The sequence below is a fragment of the Rhipicephalus sanguineus genome, chromosome 2 (genome assembly GCF_013339695.2).
Source record: "Rhipicephalus sanguineus isolate Rsan-2018 chromosome 2, BIME_Rsan_1.4, whole genome shotgun sequence".
Classification (NCBI taxonomy): Eukaryota; Metazoa; Arthropoda; class Arachnida; order Ixodida; family Ixodidae; genus Rhipicephalus; species Rhipicephalus sanguineus.
This window is the reverse complement of record NC_051177.1, coordinates 122,912,889-122,932,041: the sequence shown is the minus strand read 5'-3', so window position 1 is coordinate 122,932,041 and position 19,153 is coordinate 122,912,889. Positions and strand designations below refer to the sequence as shown.

Sequence of the window (19,153 nt, the reverse complement as noted above, 5' to 3'; positions counted from 1 at the left end):
AGGTTGACTCCGCTAGCATTAGCCAGAGTAGAAAATTGTGCCGACGCACTTTACAACGACGAGACCAAATGCATGTTGCTGAGTATTGCATGCAGCAAGTCGAAAATTCCAATTATAAATTTGTAGATCGGTTTGCAAATCGCCCGATTACATAATTTCTAACTTTACATCTACTAGGAGGAGGAAGGAAAGGAATGAAAGGCAGGGAGGTCAACCAGACGCGCGTCCGGTTTGCTACCCAACACACTGGGGGGGGGGGGGGGGGGGGGGGGGGGGAATGAAGGGACGCAAGTACGTGGCATGCTCGCTGGGATTGCAATGTTACCTGACGTTCCGCGCACAAACGATGTGCTTCCGTCGCGGCGGTTCATGACAGCAATGAGCAGAGTGTAGACGCATGCGGTTATCGCTTGTGCTGATATGGCTAATGCCGCCTATTGTTTCCTAAATAATGACTATATTAATTGGCGCGTGTCGGCTAAATGACGAGTAATGTTGGCTATTGTTCGATAATTGGGGCTACACTGTATGGGCAGTGACTGCGGTCGGAGAGGGGGGCCGCTTCTTCAACTGTATTAGAGTGTACTAGAATATTTTAACTGTATTCCGTACACGTACGGCATCCGAACCAACGTTACTAGACTGCAGGTAACGTTGGTTCTAATCTAGACCTAATCTAGTGACGTTGATCCGAACCATATGGCGACACATTATATGTTAGGCTTCAGTGGCCTGCCTGTGTCGGGGTAGAGCTGGTGTGCTAGATTGAGTTTAGTCAAATATCTCAAATAAATATTCTTCTAAATTATACATAAGATTACGAGAAGTACTCTTACATTTTATGCACCCTCTTTTTTTCCGAAACGTAAAAACAGACTGTCCTTACTCTGAGACAACTTAAAAAAATTACACCATCTCCCACTAAAGAGAGCCATGTGGAGATGCGAAGCAGCTCATGGGTCGACTTACCCCCATATTCAGAAACGCTCCTTGACTTGAACTTGACTTGCCACCGCCTTCAACGCGTTTCGAACGCGCTGCCTTTAGGCGGCGCCAAGGCAGCACAAACGCGTTTCAAACGTGCTACCTATCTACCTTGATCTGAAGTGGGGGCCGGGCAGGTAGATGTGGTCGAGTGTCGTTTTGTGCTCTGTGTGCCATGGCAAAAAAAATTTCGGGGGGGGGGGGGGGGGGGCACGGGCCCGGTGTGTCCCCACCTCCCCTGGCTACGCCACTGGTCCTAATAACGCAGTACTTATTCTGGAGGGCCGAAGTGTGTCGCGTAGCGTGTGCACTGCATGTCCCCCGGACAGGTTCCCGGGGTGCATGCCGAACTGAACAAGTCCAGGTCAGTAAGGTCACACATCAATAATTCTATATGACCGATACCCTCAAAATTACTTCTTTAAACGTTCAAGCGTTCCGTAACCCTGTAAAATAAGCCGAAGTTATCAGTGTGGCTCGCGCAGAACATTTCGATGCTCTGTGTTTACAAGAAACAAATTTTTTGACCATTGGTCACGTTCTTGCATTTAAACGCGCATTCAATTTGGACAGTCACTTTTCTGTCGCGATATCTCGCTTCGGTAGAGTGGGAATCACTATTTTAACAGCGAAGCAGTTTAAGCTATCGGTAACTTGTGCTCCGTCACGCAAAACTCCACAGGTGGGCGTGCGCCACAGGAATTGGGCAAGCCCCACTGCCGAGTAAAGCAGGTGCGAGCGTTAAACAAAAATTCTGCTCGGCGAAGTGGAGCACGTGAAACACGTGAAAGAGACAGAGAGAGAGAAAGAGAAAATGGAGAGGAAGAACGAAAGAGAGAAGGAGATAGAGAGAGAGGAAGAAAGCGATAGAAAGAAAGACAAGAGAGAAAAAGAGAGATAAAAATATAGAAAGACAGGGCCATAGGCGTGCGCAGGGTTCCCCATCAAGGGGGGGGGGGCAAAGGTTCATCGCAGCGACCCCCCTCCCCCCCCCGCCCCCACCTTACTAAGTAGTGATGCAGAACTATCGGTAAATTGACTATCGATAGTATTGATAGTTTTTTTGAAACTATCGATAGTGTAGACAAACTGTCAATAGTACTACTATCGACAAAATATCGATAGTGCAATCGGTAGTACCATGGTTAATATTACTAGCGATATTACTGCCACGCGTGTTTACTGCTTTGTTTTGATGTATGCGGGTTTCATCCACAAAGAGTGTTAGCAACGTTTGACGCAGACCGCGCCGTAATGATTGAGAAGCTTCACGATTGTTTGAGATCATTCTGTTAGGAATAGGCGCCAGAGGCGAACAGTGAAGTTTATTCGAGAGCTTACGCGAGCACCTGCGATAACCCTGGAAGATGCGATGACTGATGTATAAAGGACGACGCGTTCCACCGATGATCAGATTACTCGACGGCCGACGAATGTTCTCGCCGCTATCAGTGCGCAGCGTGTACAGCTTGCATTTTGAGTTTTGGTTTTCTGGGCACAAGTTCGCCCAAATAAAGAGCTCCGTATTTCCCACTCTTGCTGCAGCATTCCTCACCGTCAGAACCACGTGACAGTGCTATCGATAGTGGTGTGAATAATGATGCTGTTGCGGGCCGTCCATGTTGCCAAAATATTTGCGATAGCCTATTATGAGTTTCGCTTATGAGCAATTCATGGAGAAAGAAATAAATTATTTCCGCAGTATGGCGCAATATGTCCATCAATAAATTCACATCCAGAAGCAACCAGTTACACCTTACAATTAACAAACTTAGTTCATTATATATTTTTTTTTATTTTGAAATCATAAAATGAAATATAAATTTGAAGCCGCGGAGTTCCACTACATGTAACGCCTTCCGTTCGGCTACAGCTGAAAAGTTTGACTTTATGATCATGTGTCATGTGACAAAGCACTCAGGTAAAGAACACAAGCATGTCAACTTTCTTGCCCTGGGCCTGCTCCTCCGGCTCCTCTATGTACCACGCGCGCGGGGAACCAAGTTTATTCTGCAATGAGTTCGTGCTGTTGATTTTATACTATCGATAGTACCCATCGAATATTTTACTATCGATAGCGCTATCGATAGTATTTCTTACTATCGATTGTTCGATAGTGACTCAGCTATCGATAGTATCGATAGCTAAGTAGTGATGCAGAACTATCGATGGTACTATCGATACTATCGATAGCTGAGTCACTATCGAACTATCGATGGTGAAAAATACTATGGATAGCGCTATCGATAGTAAAAATTCGATGGTACTATCGATAGTATAAAATCAACAGCGCGGACTCACTGCAGAATAAACTTGGTTCCCCGCGCGCGTGGTACATAGTGGAGCCGGAGAAGCAGGCTGAAGGGCAAGAAAGTTAACATGCTTGTGTTCTTCACCAGAGTGCTTTGCTGACACATGACCATTAAGTCAAACTGTTCAGTTGTAGCGGAAAGGAAGCCTTTACATGTGGCGGGACTGCGCGGCTTCAAATTTATATTGCATTTTATGATTTCAAAAAAAAAAAAAAATATCAAGAAGTTAATTGTAAGGTGTAACTAGTTGCTTTTGGATACGAATTTATTGATGGATATATTCCGCCATTTACACTGCGTAAATAGTTAATTTCTCTGCCGAACATTGCTCATAAATTAAGCGAAGCTGGTAGTAGGCTATCGCAAATATTTTGGCAATATGGCCGGCCAGCAACCGCATCATTATTCGCACCACTATCGATAGTATTGTCACGTGGTTGTGACGATGAAAAATGCTGCAGCAAGACTGGGAAATACGGAGCTCTTTATTTGGGCGAACTTGTGCCCAGAAAATCAAAACTCCAAATACGAGCGATACGTGCTGCGCACTGATAGCGCGGGAGCAGTCGTCAGCCGTTGAGTTCTCTGATCATCGGTGGAACGCGTCGTCCTTTATACATCAGTCGTCAAGCCTTCCAGCGTTATCGCTGCAGTGCTCGGGTAAGCTCTCGAATAAACTTGACTATTCGCGTCCGGTGCGTAATCTTGACAGAATGGCCTCAAACAATTGTGAAGCTTCTGAAACATTACGGCGCGGTCTGTGTCAAACGTTGCTAACAGTTTTTGTGGGTGCAACTCGACGACGTCAAAACAAAGTAATAAACACGCGTGGCAGTAATATCACTAGTAATATTAAAGATGGTAACTACCGATCGCACTATCGATAGTTCGTTTACACTATCGATAGTTTCAAAAAAACTATCTATACTATCGATAGTCAATTTACCGATAGTTCTGCATCACTACTACTAAGTCAATGTATGGGGCAAATTTCGCCCCCCCCCCCCACTTAGGTGATTAGGGAGGGCGGCCACCCCCCCCCCCCCTGTGCGCACGCCTATGGACAGGGCAATACATAGAAATAGATACAAGAAAAACAGACAAGAAAAAGATATAGCGAAAACAGGGCAAGACAGAAAGAGAAAGACATAGAGAAATAAAGGGAGAGAAATGAAGAAAGGAAAGAAAGAGGATTAAAGATAGAAAGAGCGAGAAAGAGAAAAAAAAAATAGATACGGAGAGCAAGAAATATAGAAACAGATACAAAAAAGAGATACAAGAAACAGAGAGAAAACGAAAGAAAGAGAAGAAATAAATAAACAGAAACGAAAAAGGCCATCCAGCTCCGCTTTTCCTTCAGGGTTGGCACCACTAGTGCAAATCTGCACTATTTTTATTTATTATTTTTTTTTTACCAAGCTCTCCTGCGAGATCACCACGTTCTCTATGATGGGATAGGTCGGGTACTGGCTTTCGACTGTGTCTTGTCTTCGTTCGGGATACGCACGCATTCTGTGTATTTATGGGCCAGCTCAAGCAGCCAGGTCTAATGAATTTTTTTCGTGACCTGAGCGTGTATTGTCTTGGCGGTCGTCATGTAGTCGTCCGGTATAGGTCACCAAAAAATGTGGAGCTCACTCCGACTAACCCATGAAATATATTTTGCCCTTAGGGCTCACTCAGACTCAGGCACACCAAAATTTTCCTCAAGCGGACTCACTCGGACTCAGACAGACTCACCAAAATATTATTCATCCGGACCCACTCAGACTCAGACTCACGCCTCAATCTGAGTCTGAGTGGGTCTGTGTGAGTCCACTCATGAGTGAGTTTGCCGACCTATCCTCGGCGGAGATTTTAATTGCTTATTAGATACGCGAGCTTACGTCCAGGGTCCTGCCATGGATGGGGTCGACCTGACTGGAACGCACGCGAGCTACGTCTCCTGGTCCAGTACTTTTCTTTGATAGATGCGTACAGACTATTTACATGGATCACAATATGTCTGGACTTGGCGGTGTGGCTCATCGTCTAGTATTGGCCGCGAGATCGAGCGGAGTCGCCGCCTGCCGGCTTCTAGCTGAACCGCGCCTATAGTGTGGATTGCTCCCTGCGTCGTCTGCTAGCTACGTTGTGTTTGCATGTGCGCGTACGTTATACAGCTCCTCAAAAGGCGGTTTGCTCCTTTGCGTTAGTGCAACTTTAACCACTCGTATGTATGCCTAATACAACGTAAAGAAGCATTTGGCCTTGATTGGCTGTATATGTACTGTAATAACATCAGCGTGAGCACTTTTCGAGAGTGCTATCTGTGGTCGTCGTACCCTCCGTTCACGAGAGTCATATCAGTGTAGGGGCCGCTCTGTGGTTCAAGCGCATTGCGAAATGCACTTGGCGTTGTCCTAAAGATGAGAAGTATTAAATATTATGTGAATATAGCCTTTTAGCGGCTTGGCGGTAAAAAAAGGGCTCTCATGCACTCGGGCGTCGTGGTTAGCTGTATAACTTCGGGACTTTCATTCATAGGTTACGCGACGAGCTTTAGTTGCGTACAATTCTGGTCCCACTACAGAGAAATATTTCTATGAAGTCACGTTTGACACTTCGGTACTTAAATTGTCCCTTAAAAAGAACAGAAAATGCAATGACACGAAAATCGCAAAACTGAGTTGCCCTGCGCAATTTTAACTTGTGGCGAAATTTATACAAAAACACCAGTGTACTTAGATTAAGCTACGCGTTGACCCATACTCCGAGCCCCGATGGTCAAAATTAATCCAAAACGGCGTACTTTAGATTTATGTTGTAGTAATTTCGCGTGAAGTCACATACTTTTCTTTACGTTATCTTGAGCGTTTGTGTCGCGTTGTTATAGAACGACGGAAGGCAGCGGACATTATTCACGTGAAAAAAACGCACTTTGGTCCCGTGAAATAACCGGGCCTTTGTTTCATTACTGTCGTGCAAGTAATCAATCGAAGAAAGTTCCGTGCTGTACAGTTATCGTTGTGTACTGTTACTGGAATAAAAACAAGCGTGTGCGTGTTAAACGTCTCCGTAGCGCTAAAGCGTTCTCAGCCACGTAGCTTTCCTCAGTAAACCTATCAAGTGTCCTACATTTCATGGAGAACTGAATAAGAAATGCGGATGAATATATGAGCACGCAGTGCACGAAGTGCTATTTGAACTCATCGTGCAGAAATACGGGCTTTCTTTTTGGGGGTATCCAGATGAACAAGAAGTAAATACTTAATTCAGTCGCCCTACAGCAGTGCGTAGTAGGCGGAACACAAGGTAAACATGTACAAATCATCCATTGCGAAAACACCGACTGTTTCCCAAGGCGAGCAGCCCTTTGGTTGGCAGAATGTGCTTCTCTCACAAGTAATAGTAACGTTCGGCGCGCTTCTTGCATTAATTGGGGAATGAAGAGCGCACATATTACCAGAAAGCTGCAGTCAACACATTTCGTTTGCCGGAAATTGGATTAAATCGCTCACAACGAAGCGCTGTTGTGTGCGTTTGTATACGCGCCGACAACCGCCTATCCACACTTGCGCGGCGACGGTGCTGCCACCTGTAGCCCGATCTCGCGGCGAATAGGTTGGATCGCGTCTACGTGCAAAATGCGCGAGCTTCTTACGCGTCGCGATCCTATGTGATATCATTACCATCATCCCCTGTATTATCTCTGATCATCGACCAGTGGCGCTCGAGGCTTGTTTTCCTTTTTCTTCGTCAGTGAGACCATGGCGTTTTGACATCCGCGTTCTGCATTGCACGCGTTTGCGCTTCAGCTTATCTAGAGCAGGGGTCTGAAACACGTGGCCCGCGGAGCTATCGCTAGCGGCCTTTTTTTTCTATCTCTTTAGCATTCAATTCGGAAACCGTAAACACAAATAATATTTTCGCTTACCTACAAATTATCTTTTTAGAATTATCCTCTTTTTTGTTTTTTTTTTCATCCACAAATCCTACTGCCGCACGATTCGCGGCCGATCCCCCGTGGTGGGTTGTGCCATTCCTTATAGGAACAACCAACCAACCCGCCGCGGCCAACAAAAAACTGTCTTCGTCTAACACACACATATATATATATATATATATATATATATATATATATATATATATATATATATATATATATATTGTGATGACAAAGACTCCGATGTTCGGGCGCGCGGGCAGTGAGATCGAGGCAGAGAAAGAAGAAGTAGAGAATAGAACAGCCGGCCTATTGAACAGGCGTTGTGTCTATGTCTCTTGTTTTCTGCATTACAATGGCGCAGCCGTCGAAAGGCTTCGGCGAACCCCAGCTGTTAGCTTGAGGCAACGCGTCTTCCAGAGGAACGCCGTCACGCTTCCTCGCTGATGGAACCCGCAAGCAGACCACCGCGGCAAGCACCCATCCCACCACCAGCGGACGGCGTCCAGGCCTCCATTGTGGTTCCAGGGAACTACTTGTCCGGTGACGTGCTACTTCGCGGCAACAATGCGCACGGGCTCCTCTCGCCCAGGGACGGCGTACATGCCTCCTCGCCACCACCTGCCAATCTGTCGGCGCTTCAGGCACCGTCCGTGGACGGCGTCCAGGCCTCCGCGGCGGCTCAAGCCTCCTTCATCGACGCCGCAGTACCAGTTCACGACAAGCCATCGCACGGGTACCGGTTACCTCGGAACGCGGTTGACGCTTCCAACGGCAAGGACCCCGGGAATGCCGTCCAAGCTTCCCGCAGCGACAACGGCTTACTCAGTACTCCATCGGCACCCGAGCCGCTTAGGGGTGCTGTCCAAGCTCCCTCGGACAAGGGTCCCTCCTCTGTGAGTACGCTGATCGTGTCATACTTCTCGGACGTCACCACAGGCACCACGCGCGGATCGCCCGAGAGCGCCGCTGAGCTTTCCGCCACCATCGCGCGACTCCGAGTCACGGTGAACGCCTTGGCAGCGTCAATCTCCGTGCTGTGTCCTGCCGCCTTGCCAGCACTGCACTCGCTCAATGCCGCGTTGGCCGCCGCCGCCTCGCAAGACCATGAAGAGAGCTCACCCGAGAGCCGCAGAGAGCTGCGGTGTGCCCTCACGGAGCTCTCATACGAACTCGACTGGTTGGCGTCGTCATGCCCCGGAGTTTCGCCTACCGTAGCACCATCACCGGCTGTTTGGGCAGTGCCAGTGTTCCGCGGTTTCCAGGATGACGTCTTCGGGTGGGTTGAGACTATCAACTCGCTCGGCGCCCACCACGCTTGGTCGGACCATCAAAAATGGCTCATTGCCATAGACCGCCTTCGCGATGCTGCCAAGGCATGGCATGCCTACGAAGGTGTCCGGCAGCGATCGTGGTCGGAGTGGTGTGCAAAATTGACGAGTCTCTTTCGCCCGCTTTTTCATAGCCCCTTCCCTACTGACTCACTGCGTACCACTCATGGCAGCTGTGAGACGCACAACCTCGAAGGTGCATCTCGGGCCCCTACTACCCTGCCCTCCCTCGGTGACCGAGATCAAGAGCTCCATCACGATAGTGTAGCTGTGCCCTGCACCAACATCTCCGCTCCTGAGCCCCGGCCCGATGGCACAGCTGTCTCCTGCAGCTCCTTCACAGCAAGCTTCGCGGAACGCTCCGCGACAGACACCGACACAGGCTGCCAGGTACACTTCGCGGTCGAGAACTCAAACTCATTGACGCGACCCTCCTCACGACCTTCCTTTCTCGTGACCAAGATTGCTTCCAAGTCACAGAAGTCGATTACGCGAGCCCCAGGCTTATCTTCACCTTGGCACGTGGAGAAGCCGGCTCCTCGATTTGGCAACACGATACCCGTTGACAAGCTGGACGAGCCAATTCCAGCAATCGATATTAATATGCTCTAAGACCCACCGGAGCTGCGTACGCGAAGTCCAGGGCAGTCATTGGCCGAGTGCGCAGATAGTCACCTTTCCTTGAGTAAGGGCCAAGCTGCTGGTACAAGAGACCGACCAGTACAGCCCGTGTGCGCCGATGGCGTCCGCAGCGATGCTGTCACATCAATGACTCTGCAGCCGACGCTTCTACCACATCGCAGACGCGCACAGGGAAGTGCTTGCAGGGACGTTCCCATCCCTTTCAAGGATGTCACTCTGATGGAGGCCGGAGAGACCAACACGGCTGCAGGCATCGATGGCATGCCACTTCGATCAAACTGCCAGCCGCTCGGGTCGTCTTCCGCCGCTCACCAAGTTAGGCCACATCGCGACCGATGCCTTCTGCGACCCCCCCGGCACAGCCAGCATCGCCCCCCAGAATGTTCGACAGCTCTGCAAGACAAGTCGCGGCGTTCACAAGACCAACCACCGCGGTACAGTCAATGCCGACCGCCAGAGATAGTTTCAGCAGCTGTCCATGCAGCGTCGCAGCGTGGCCGAGATCGACCACTGCGATGCAGCCAGGGTCGCCCACCAGACCCACTTACGGCAGGTCCACGAGCCAAGTCACAGCGTGGCCGGGACCGTCCACTGCGATGCAGCCAAAGCCGCCCACCAGAGACACTGCCGGCAGCTCCGCGCGCTTGCAGTCATGGCCGAGTGTGATGACAAAGACTCCGATGTTCGGGCGCGCGGGCAGTGAGATCGAGGCAGAGAAAGAAGAAGTAGAGAATAGAACAGCCGGCCTATTGAACAGGCGTTGTGTCTATGTCTCTTGTTTTCTGCATTACAATATATATATATATATATATATATATATATATATATTGTAGAGGAACGAGACAGGGAAATAGACACAACGCCTGTTCACTAGGCCGGCTGTTCTATTCTGCCTCGTCTTTCTCTTCCTCGCGCATCCTGCTCTCGCGCCAGAGCCCCGGTGTCGTTCTTTGTCATTACACTCGGCCACGACTGCGAGCGGCCGCAGCTGCCGACAGTGTCTCTGGTGGGCGGCACTGGCTGTGTCGCAATGGTCGGTGTGGTGTACGCCGCGACTTGTCCTGCAGAGCCGCCGAACATTCTGGGGGGCGATGCTGGCTGTGTCGGGGGGGGGTCGCAGAAGGCCTCGGTCGCGCTGTGGCTTAACGTGGTGAGCGGCGGAAGACGATGCGAGCAGTTGGCACTTTTTTTGCAACCTCGGGGCGAGCTTCCGCACTGCCGCGTCATCACTTCTCACTACTTTAGTGCCACACACATGTGGATACTGTGCGTGCCACAGAACTTCGTGTTCTTTGGTCGTAAGAGAGCGACACTTGGATCGAAGTGGCATGTCATTGATGTCTGCAGGCGTGTTGGTCTCTCCGTCCTCCATCAGAGAGACATCCTTGAACAGGATCGGAACGTCCATGCAAGCGCTTTCCGGTGCGCGTCTGCGATGTGTTAGAAGCGCCGACTGCGGAGTCATGGATGTGACAGCATCGCTGCGGAAGCCATCAGTCACGCCATCGGCGCACATAGGCTGTACTGGCCGGTCAAAAGTACCAGCAGCTTGGCTCTTACTCAGGGCAAGGTGACCATCTGCGCACTCGGCCAGTGACTGCGCTGAACTTCGCGTACGTAGCTCCGGTGAGTCTGAGAGCACATTAATATCGATTGCTGGCACGGGCTCGTCCAGCTTGTGAACGGGTAGCGTGTTGACAAACGGAGGAGCCGGCTTGTCCACGTGCCAAGGTGAAGGTAAGCCTGGGGCTCGCGTGATCGACTTCTGTGGCTTGGAGGCAGGCTTGGTCACAAGGAAGGAAGGTGATGAGGTGGGTCGCGACAAGTGCACCTGGCGGCCTGTGTCGGTGTCTGGCGCGGAGCGTTCCGCGAAGCTTCCTGTGAAGGAGCTGCAGGACACAGCTGTACCATCGGGCCGGGGCTCAGGAGCGGGGACGTTGGTGCAGGGCACAGCTACACAGTCATGACGCGGCTCTTGATCTCGGTCACCGAGGGAGGGCAGGGTGGTGGAGGGTCGAGGTGCCACGTCGAGGTGGTGTGCCTCACCTCTCCCATCCGTGGTATAAATTGAGTCGGCAGTGAGGGAATCACAGGCATGAGAAAGTGGTCGAAAAACAGTCGTCAATCTTGCACACCACTGATGCCAGGATTGTTGTTTCACACCTTCGTAGTTGTGCCATGCTTTCGCAGCATCACGAAGGCGGTCAATGGCCACGCACCATTTCTGTTGGTCCGTCCACGCCTCACGAGCTCCAAGAGCGTTGACGGTGGCCACCCAATTGCCGGCGTCGTCTTGGAAGCCGCGGAATTCCGGTAGTTCGCTGGCAGCCGGTGATGGTGATACGGTAGGCGAAACTCCGGAGCATGACGACGCCAACCAGCCGAGTTGGTTTGAAAGCTCCGTGAGGGCATACCCCAGCGCTCTGCGGCTCTCGGGTGAGCTCTGTTCATGATCTTGCGAGGCGGCGGCGGCCAACGCGGCATTGAGCGAGTGCAGTGCTGGCAAGGCGGTAGGACACAGCACGGAGATTGACGCTGTCAACGCGTTAGTCGCGACGCGGACTTGCGCGATGGTACGCAGCAGCTCCTCGGCGCTGTCGGGTGATCCGCACCGAGAGCCAGGGCCGGCATCTGCGGGGAATACAACGGCTCCGGTACTCACGGTGGCACAACCCATGGCCATGGACGCGTGGACGGCGTCCCGTGGAAACTCAGATCTAGTCAGAGTCCTGGGCAAGGGAGCCTTACCATCGAAAGCGTCAACCGCGTTCCGGGGCAACCGGAACCCGTGCGATGTCAAGGTGTGAATTGGTACTGCGGCGTCGATGAAGGGGGCTGGAGCCGCCGAGGAGGCCTGTACGCCGTCCACGGACGGTGCCTGAAGCGCCGACAGATTGGCAGGTGGTGGCGAGGAGGCATGTACGCCGTCCCTGGGCGAGAGGAGCCCGTGCTCATTGTTGCCGCGAAGTAGTGCGTCACCGGACAAGTAGTTCCCCGGAACCACAACGGAGGCCTGGACGCCGTCCGCTGGTGGTGGGATGGATGCTTGCCGCGGTGGTCTACCTGCGGGTTCCATCAGCGAGGAAGCGTGATGGCGTTCCTCTAGAAGACGCGTTACCTCAAGCTAACAGCTGGGGTCCGCCAAAGCCGTTCGACGACTGCGCCATTGTAGAGGAACGAGACAGGGAAATAGACACAACGCCTGTTCACTAGGCCGGCTGTTCTATTCTGCCTCGTCTTTCTCTTCCTCGCGCATCCTGCTCTCGCGCCAGAGCCCCGGTGTCGTTCTTTGTCATTACAATATATATATATATATATATATATATATATATATATATATATATATATATATATATATATATATATATATATATATATATATATATATATATATACTTTTTTTTAAAGTATATTCATGGCCTACAAAGACATGACTGGTCTCAAGCGATCTTTTTCGTGAGGCAGCCCATGCCTTGTAACATAACCGTGAAACAAAACGATAGTCCAGAATCGATTTCCGTATTTGGGTCATTCTGAAGATCGGTATCGACGCGTTGTTCGAATCCTGGTGCCGAATCCCCTGCAGAAATGATCCATATATAAGATAGTTTAAAGACTGCTTTTGAAATGCAACGTTAGCTGACATTTTGTGCAAACTACCTCCCCCCTCCCCCACTTCCGCTTCTACCTTCACTGTCCCGGCCCTTGCGGGACTAAATTTCGTGACTACGGCCCGCTAGCTGGGATGAGATTGAGACACTTGATCTAGGAGCCTTGCGCGCCTCCCTATTCTGATCCGGTCCAGAGTCGTGGGACGCGTTCAAGGTATACAGTGGCGTCTTCACTGCTCAGTCGAAGGATGTGCGCCGAAGAAATCGGCGCACGCGTTCTGGGAACCGAACAGAAGAAAAAGAGGACGACGACGATGAAGAGGACGAAGAGAGCGCGTGTCGGTTCATGTTGACGAAAAAGCCACAGTTTCGCTGCAACGGCGCAGCAATGAATGCGATAGCAACAAATTAGAATGTCACACGACGAACGGCACGCAGCTCGATACTTGCAACGCGCTGCTCGAGCGCAAAGGACTGACGAAAAAAACACACACAGGAAGACCGCGAACTAACAACGGTCAGAGCTCGACACTTGCAGCGCGCTGCTCAAACACTAAGAAGGACACTAAAAAAGTACGCACAGGTACACACAGGATGAGCGCGAACTTTTACGGTTGTTACCGTAGGCGTGCGCACGGGGGGGGGGGAGGGGGGCGCAAAGCCAGCCCCACACATCGACATAATAGGGAGAGCGGTGGGGGCACTGCGGCCCGGGGGGGGGGGATGTCAGCGCCATGAATTGGCATAATTGGGAGGGGGGGCGCTGCGACGAACTTTCGCCCCCCCCCCCCCCCCCCCCCCCACTCCCTGAAGGGGAACCCTGCACACGCCTATGGTTGTTACTTCGTGTTTGAGCAATGCGCTACAACCCAACGCTCTTAGACTTCTTTTTCTTTAAAACTGCGGCGCGTGGTGGTGGTGGTGAAAACATTTTTATTAGTGAAAATTAGCCAAAGAGTTGCAGTGTGAGGCACTGCATGCTTGAGTGGCCAGACCCTATTCCGGGACGCCAATGGAGCTGGCCGCTGCCCGAGCGCGCGTCACCAAGGAGCGTTGAGCATCTAAGGTGGAGCAGCCGAGCAGGTACTCCTCCCAAGCCTCTCTAGTTGGGATGGGGAAGGGGGATGAGAAGGGAAGTGGGTTGGCCCTCAGGGGCACGAAGCTACGACGTGATAGGTGTCGGCGAGGACCTGACAGGTCGAGCAGGTGCCATTGATTTCCGGCAAAAAGTGCCTGGCGACCACCGGGCTAAGATAGGTGTTTGTCTGGAGGCGGCGTAGCAGTCGTTCGTCCGCCTTCTCCAGACCACGTGCGGGATCTGGGTAGAGGCGGCGCGAAGCACGGTAATAAGCCAGAATTTCGCGGAAGCGCGTCAAATTCGTATTGCCAGATTCCGTCTCGGGACATGGAGGGGCAACGGCCCGGGTGAGAGAAGCGCGGGCAGCGGCATTCGCCGCCTCGTTGAGTCACCCCTTCACGTCTCCTGCAGCACGGTGGCATTCGACGCATTGTTTTCTCGGCGTTCGACATTGTCAGTGGGTACAGACAAGAGCCACTTTTTAGTGCGCGTCTCAAGGGCAGCTTTCAAACTGAAGGAAAATGCAAGAGCGTTGCTTTAAAGCGCGCCCTTCGGGCAATCTCGCGGGTGATACTACACACACGAAGCACCTCCAAGCTCTGCGTGCCGTTAGCATTAAATTGTGTATATAAATAGGTTGCCGTTGTTATGCTAAACAGCCGGTGGCTCGTGGCCGAGTTGTTTGAAGCTGCGGAGTGAGGGGTCGAAGGTTCGAATCCCGGTGGCGCGCTTCGGAATTTTTTTCTTCTGATTTATTTTTCTTTGTGGCTTTTATTTATATATACATACATATACATATCCGGGACATGACGGCAACGGCTAAAACCAGCCGAGATTGTCCATATAATTGCGCTCGCAATAAAAAAAACCGTTATCGTTGGCTGTGTGGTTATAAAACAAATTCACAGTCATAGTATGCATAACCAGGATTTGGGGTCATGTGCATGTAGCGCAATCTCTCGTCGGTGACATCGGTAGCCTGCCGTAACTGAAAGGGAAATAGGCAAAAAAGATCATATCTTCCTGGGGGGCACGAGTCTCCGACTTTCCACAGCCAAGTCGGAGCTCATGTTATACAGACCGGCAAGGCAGGGAGTTCGGGGGCTCGTGCCGCTCCAGCAGATCATCATAGACGTTTACACGCGGGACGGCCTGAAGATCCAAAGGGCGAATTCGATCAGGGTTCTCGGACTGTTGCTCGATGCCAGGGCTGTAATGCCAAAACCATTGCGCATCTGACCTCTAAAACCGAGAATATTCTCAGATTAACCACGAGAGTCTTTTATAGAAAGGGGGGGGGGGGACTGGGCGAGGACAAGCTGCTTAGGGCGCACCACGCTTTTCTCATGAGCCACATCAACTATGTGGTATCGGCCTTGCAGTGGACTAAGACCGAAAGGGACAAGCTTGATACGCTGATGTGGAAAAGTGTCAAGAACGTGCTGGGTATTCCGGTCACGGAGAGCACGGACAGGCTAATGAAGCTTGGTGTTCACAACACCACCGTCGAACTAATAGAGGCGCAATGTTCGGCGCAGGTCACGAGGGTCTCAGTCTCCAGCGCAGGTAGGCGCCTTTTGGAGGCGGGCTTGCGGCCACGTTATAAAGTTCAACTGGACGATAAATCAAGAAGGACCTACGACGTCAGTCCCTTCCCCAGAAACTTTCACTCACAGCACAATGCGGGCAGGCGAGCAGCTCGTGCCAGGGCGATCTTAAAGAAAACGGTAGGCATGGAAGCCTTTGTGGACGCAGCTCAATATGGATGCTCTGGTAAGTTCGCGATCACGGCAGTCAGCGAAAAGGGCGAGCTCCTATATGCTGCCTCGGTAGCCGCTGTAACGGCCGACGTAGCCGAGCAGGTGGCGGTTGCGCTGGCGATGCAGGATTGTAAACGGCCGTATATCTACACTGACTCCCAAGCAGCCGTCAGAGGTTTCGCCTCAGGAATGGAATTGCTATAGGCGGCAGCGCTCCTGAAAAGCAAGTCAACCACTAATTCTGCCTCCGTGCATTACGTCGCGTGGTTCCCCGCTCACATGGGCGAGGACATGCTGCCGGCCCGAAGAGGCTGCTCACCACCGTGCGCGAGAACTCACGCATCGTGACGGCGGTGAGGCTTCATTGGATTCGGAGGAGATCGGGAACAGAGACCCCTTATTAACCGTTCACGAGATCGTCTCCCACTATAGAGAGGACCGCAAGCGCTTCCCGCCTCCACACCAAAAAGCTATGCAGATCTCAAGCGATCACGCTTAGGATACTTCAGACGAGGTCATATCCCTCGCGAGGTTTCCTAAGCCGGATTAATAGAGATATTGATGCACAGTGCCCGGATTGCGGGGAGGCGTTTAGCACTCTAGCACATATGCTCTGGCAGTGTCCTGCGTTACGGGATACGCCACACACCAACGAACAGGACTGGGAAGAGGCCATCTCAAGTACCGCACTCAAGAGCCAGTCAGCGGCCGTCGAGAGGGCCCGTGAAAGAGCTTAGAGGCATGGCCTCCCGATTCCGACATAGAAGAAGCCAGCGGCGGGGCCGGGGGCCCCAGCGGATCCTCCCTGGCTAGTTCCTTAGGACTTCATTTAAAGTTCTTTGTCTATCTGTCTGTCTGTCCGACGAAAACAGCTAGTTACCAAAAACAACTCCCGCTCCTATATAGCAGAGACTTATTTGAACATTCTGCTAAAATTGCAATGCCGCACTACAAACGTGGCTTCCCAATGTGTTTAATATTTTACAATGGGGCCGCATGGGCGTTGTTCAATTGTCCTGGGAAGCCACACGCTTTGTAGTGCGATGCTGTAATTTTGTCAAAATGTTCCAGTAGGTCTCTACTGTATGTTCCCGTAAGAACGTAATCCATCCAAAGCAGATCCGAAGCCTGTACTTCCCATCATTCCCATGGTGGTCGAAGCGCCGTTCAGGCCCGCATAGACACCAGCGCCAGATTCCCCTTTAGGTATTATAATATGAAACTTTATGCTTCTGCATCTCAACAGGTTTTGCCCTGCCTTCGTGATCGGCCCACCTTTGACCAAGCTGTGATGTCATTTGATGACGGCATCATGTGACGTCACTTTATGCGACGCCATGACGGCGTCACAAATTTTGGCAATCAGTGATGTCATGATGATATCATCACGTGATGATGATTTTTTGCATCACTCGTGCTGACGCCGTCAGTCAATTTTCGCGTTTGATGAGGCATCTAAGGCTTCCGCCTTAAAAATCTAACAGGCTACTCACCGCTTCTTGTTGCGTATTATCTTGAGCGCGACGTGCTCCTTGGTCTTGTGGTCGAAGGCCCTGATGACCTGGCCGAAGGAGCCCTTCCCGATCACCTCAAGAATCTCGTACCGGTACGCGATGTGGTCATGCATCACCTGCACATCACGCGTGGGAAGACGTATGGGATTAGCAGACCGGTGCCTCGCGGTTTTGTTTTTTATTATTGTTGCATTGGTGTACTTACATTTTCTTTCGCTTCACATCGAGCGTTCTTATGGTCACATACAACCTAACAGCGTGTATAGCTGATTGTAGATGAAAACCAGCTAAGGAAACGACGGACTCAGAAAAAGAAGGTGACAGGACAGAGCTGGACTAACAACTCTGATGTTTAGTCCAGCTCGGTCCTGTCGCCTTCTTTTTCTGTGTCCGTTGTTTTCCTTGCTGGTTTTCACCTCCAGTCACGTGCCAACTGGCCCAACTCTCGACATTGTTGCTACAGCGTATACCTTTGTGGTTGTTGTTCCTCTAGGAAGGCCAGGGGGGATGGGAGGGGGGAGGGGGGTTGCTGGGGTCTAAACATTGTACTGCTAGCTTATTGTTGTTTTATAGGCAAGTTTTATTTGTTATCTACGTAGTGCGATATGGCTTATACTTTAGTAAATGCCGCAGTTTTATTCATAACGACACTCATTCACGTAATTGATTCGACCGTGCTAACTTACCTTCTTTGCTATTCACTTACAATACTGAGGTCCGTCAACCTTCATGAAAGGAACGCTCTTTCCCCTTTCCCCTTCCCATATGCAAGGTAGCCAACCGGAGATTTCCTCTGTTTTTCTTTTTTTCTTTAATCTCTCTCTCTATCTAGTGCTCTGGCCTATACTGAGGCACCCTTAGGGACTCGATCATTTGCAACACGCTACTGCCTCCATTTACTTATACTACATAACACTTTGATCTCCCTAATGGAATCTGTGTCCACGTGTGCGCTTGTGTGTCACAGACCGTCTCGTTGGTACAGTTGTTACGGGGCTCGGCTGCTGACCCGACAGTCGCGCTTTCGATCCCAGCCGCGGCGGTCGCATTTCGATGGAGGCGAAATACTATAGGCCAGTGTACAGTGCGATGTCAGTGCACGTTAAAAAACAGCAGATGGTAGAAAATTCCGGAGCCCTCCACTAAGGTGTGCTTCATAGTCATATCGTGGTTTTGGCACGCTAAACCCCAGATATTATTATTATTCTTCTTCTTCTTCTTCTTCTTCTTCTTCTTCTTCTTCTTCTTCTTCTTCTTCTTCTTCTTCTTCTTCTTATTATTATTATTATTATTATTATTATTATTATTATTATTATTATTATTATTATCTTGTGTCACTGTAATCCGCATTTTGTAGGCGTGAGATAGACTGTGAGTAGTTGTAATGGACAGACTGATTGGCCTGCATGCAAGATTCTCGATTCATTCGCACGAACGAGTAACGTGTCTCAGAGTAATAGGCAAACTGCACAGTGCAATATTTTGTGTACTGGTCACGATAACATTGTGTTATTACGTCATCACATTTTGCTCTGTATAATCCTTGCCAATCTCCACCATCCTCTGAACGTCATCCTGCCGAGTAGCAGGAACCATGGACGCAAAGGGAACGGTATACTTTTCAGATATACATGTAAGGTCGAGGCCGTTTTCAAATAGGGTGGCCACCGAGTTGATGGGGTGCATATAAACGTGATGTGTCTAACATTTTGTGAAGCAAGGTACGGCGCCTTCAGTGAAGTGGTTGTTTGTAGCAATAGTCAGGGCACAGTTTAACCTTATCGCAATGTTCAGGATGATTCCTTTCCACCGCGCGGCACAGCTGACGCATACAAATGCGTACACCGTGACTGATGATGCTGCCGCTACTGTATGCTGCTGCTGATTATGATGGTGGTGATGACTAAGATGATGATAAACACGTTACGACTATTTTTCAAGCGGCAATACTGGCAGTTGTCCTGGCTTTACGCAAGTTACCACGGTCTCTATCAGC

At 50.7% G+C, this 19,153-nt stretch overlaps 1 protein-coding gene across 1 annotated transcript in view; it reads right to left on the bottom strand.

The window, feature by feature from the left end:
• LOC119383613 (dual specificity tyrosine-phosphorylation-regulated kinase 4) overlaps positions 1–19,153 on the bottom strand; it is a 321,020-nt gene that overhangs the window by 24,613 nt on the left and 277,254 nt on the right. Inside the window, exon 5 of the mRNA XM_049412594.1 lies at positions 17,137–17,273. Coding sequence (XP_049268551.1) covers positions 17,137–17,273 — 137 coding nt within the window. The remainder of the gene's footprint in view (positions 1–17,136; positions 17,274–19,153) is intronic.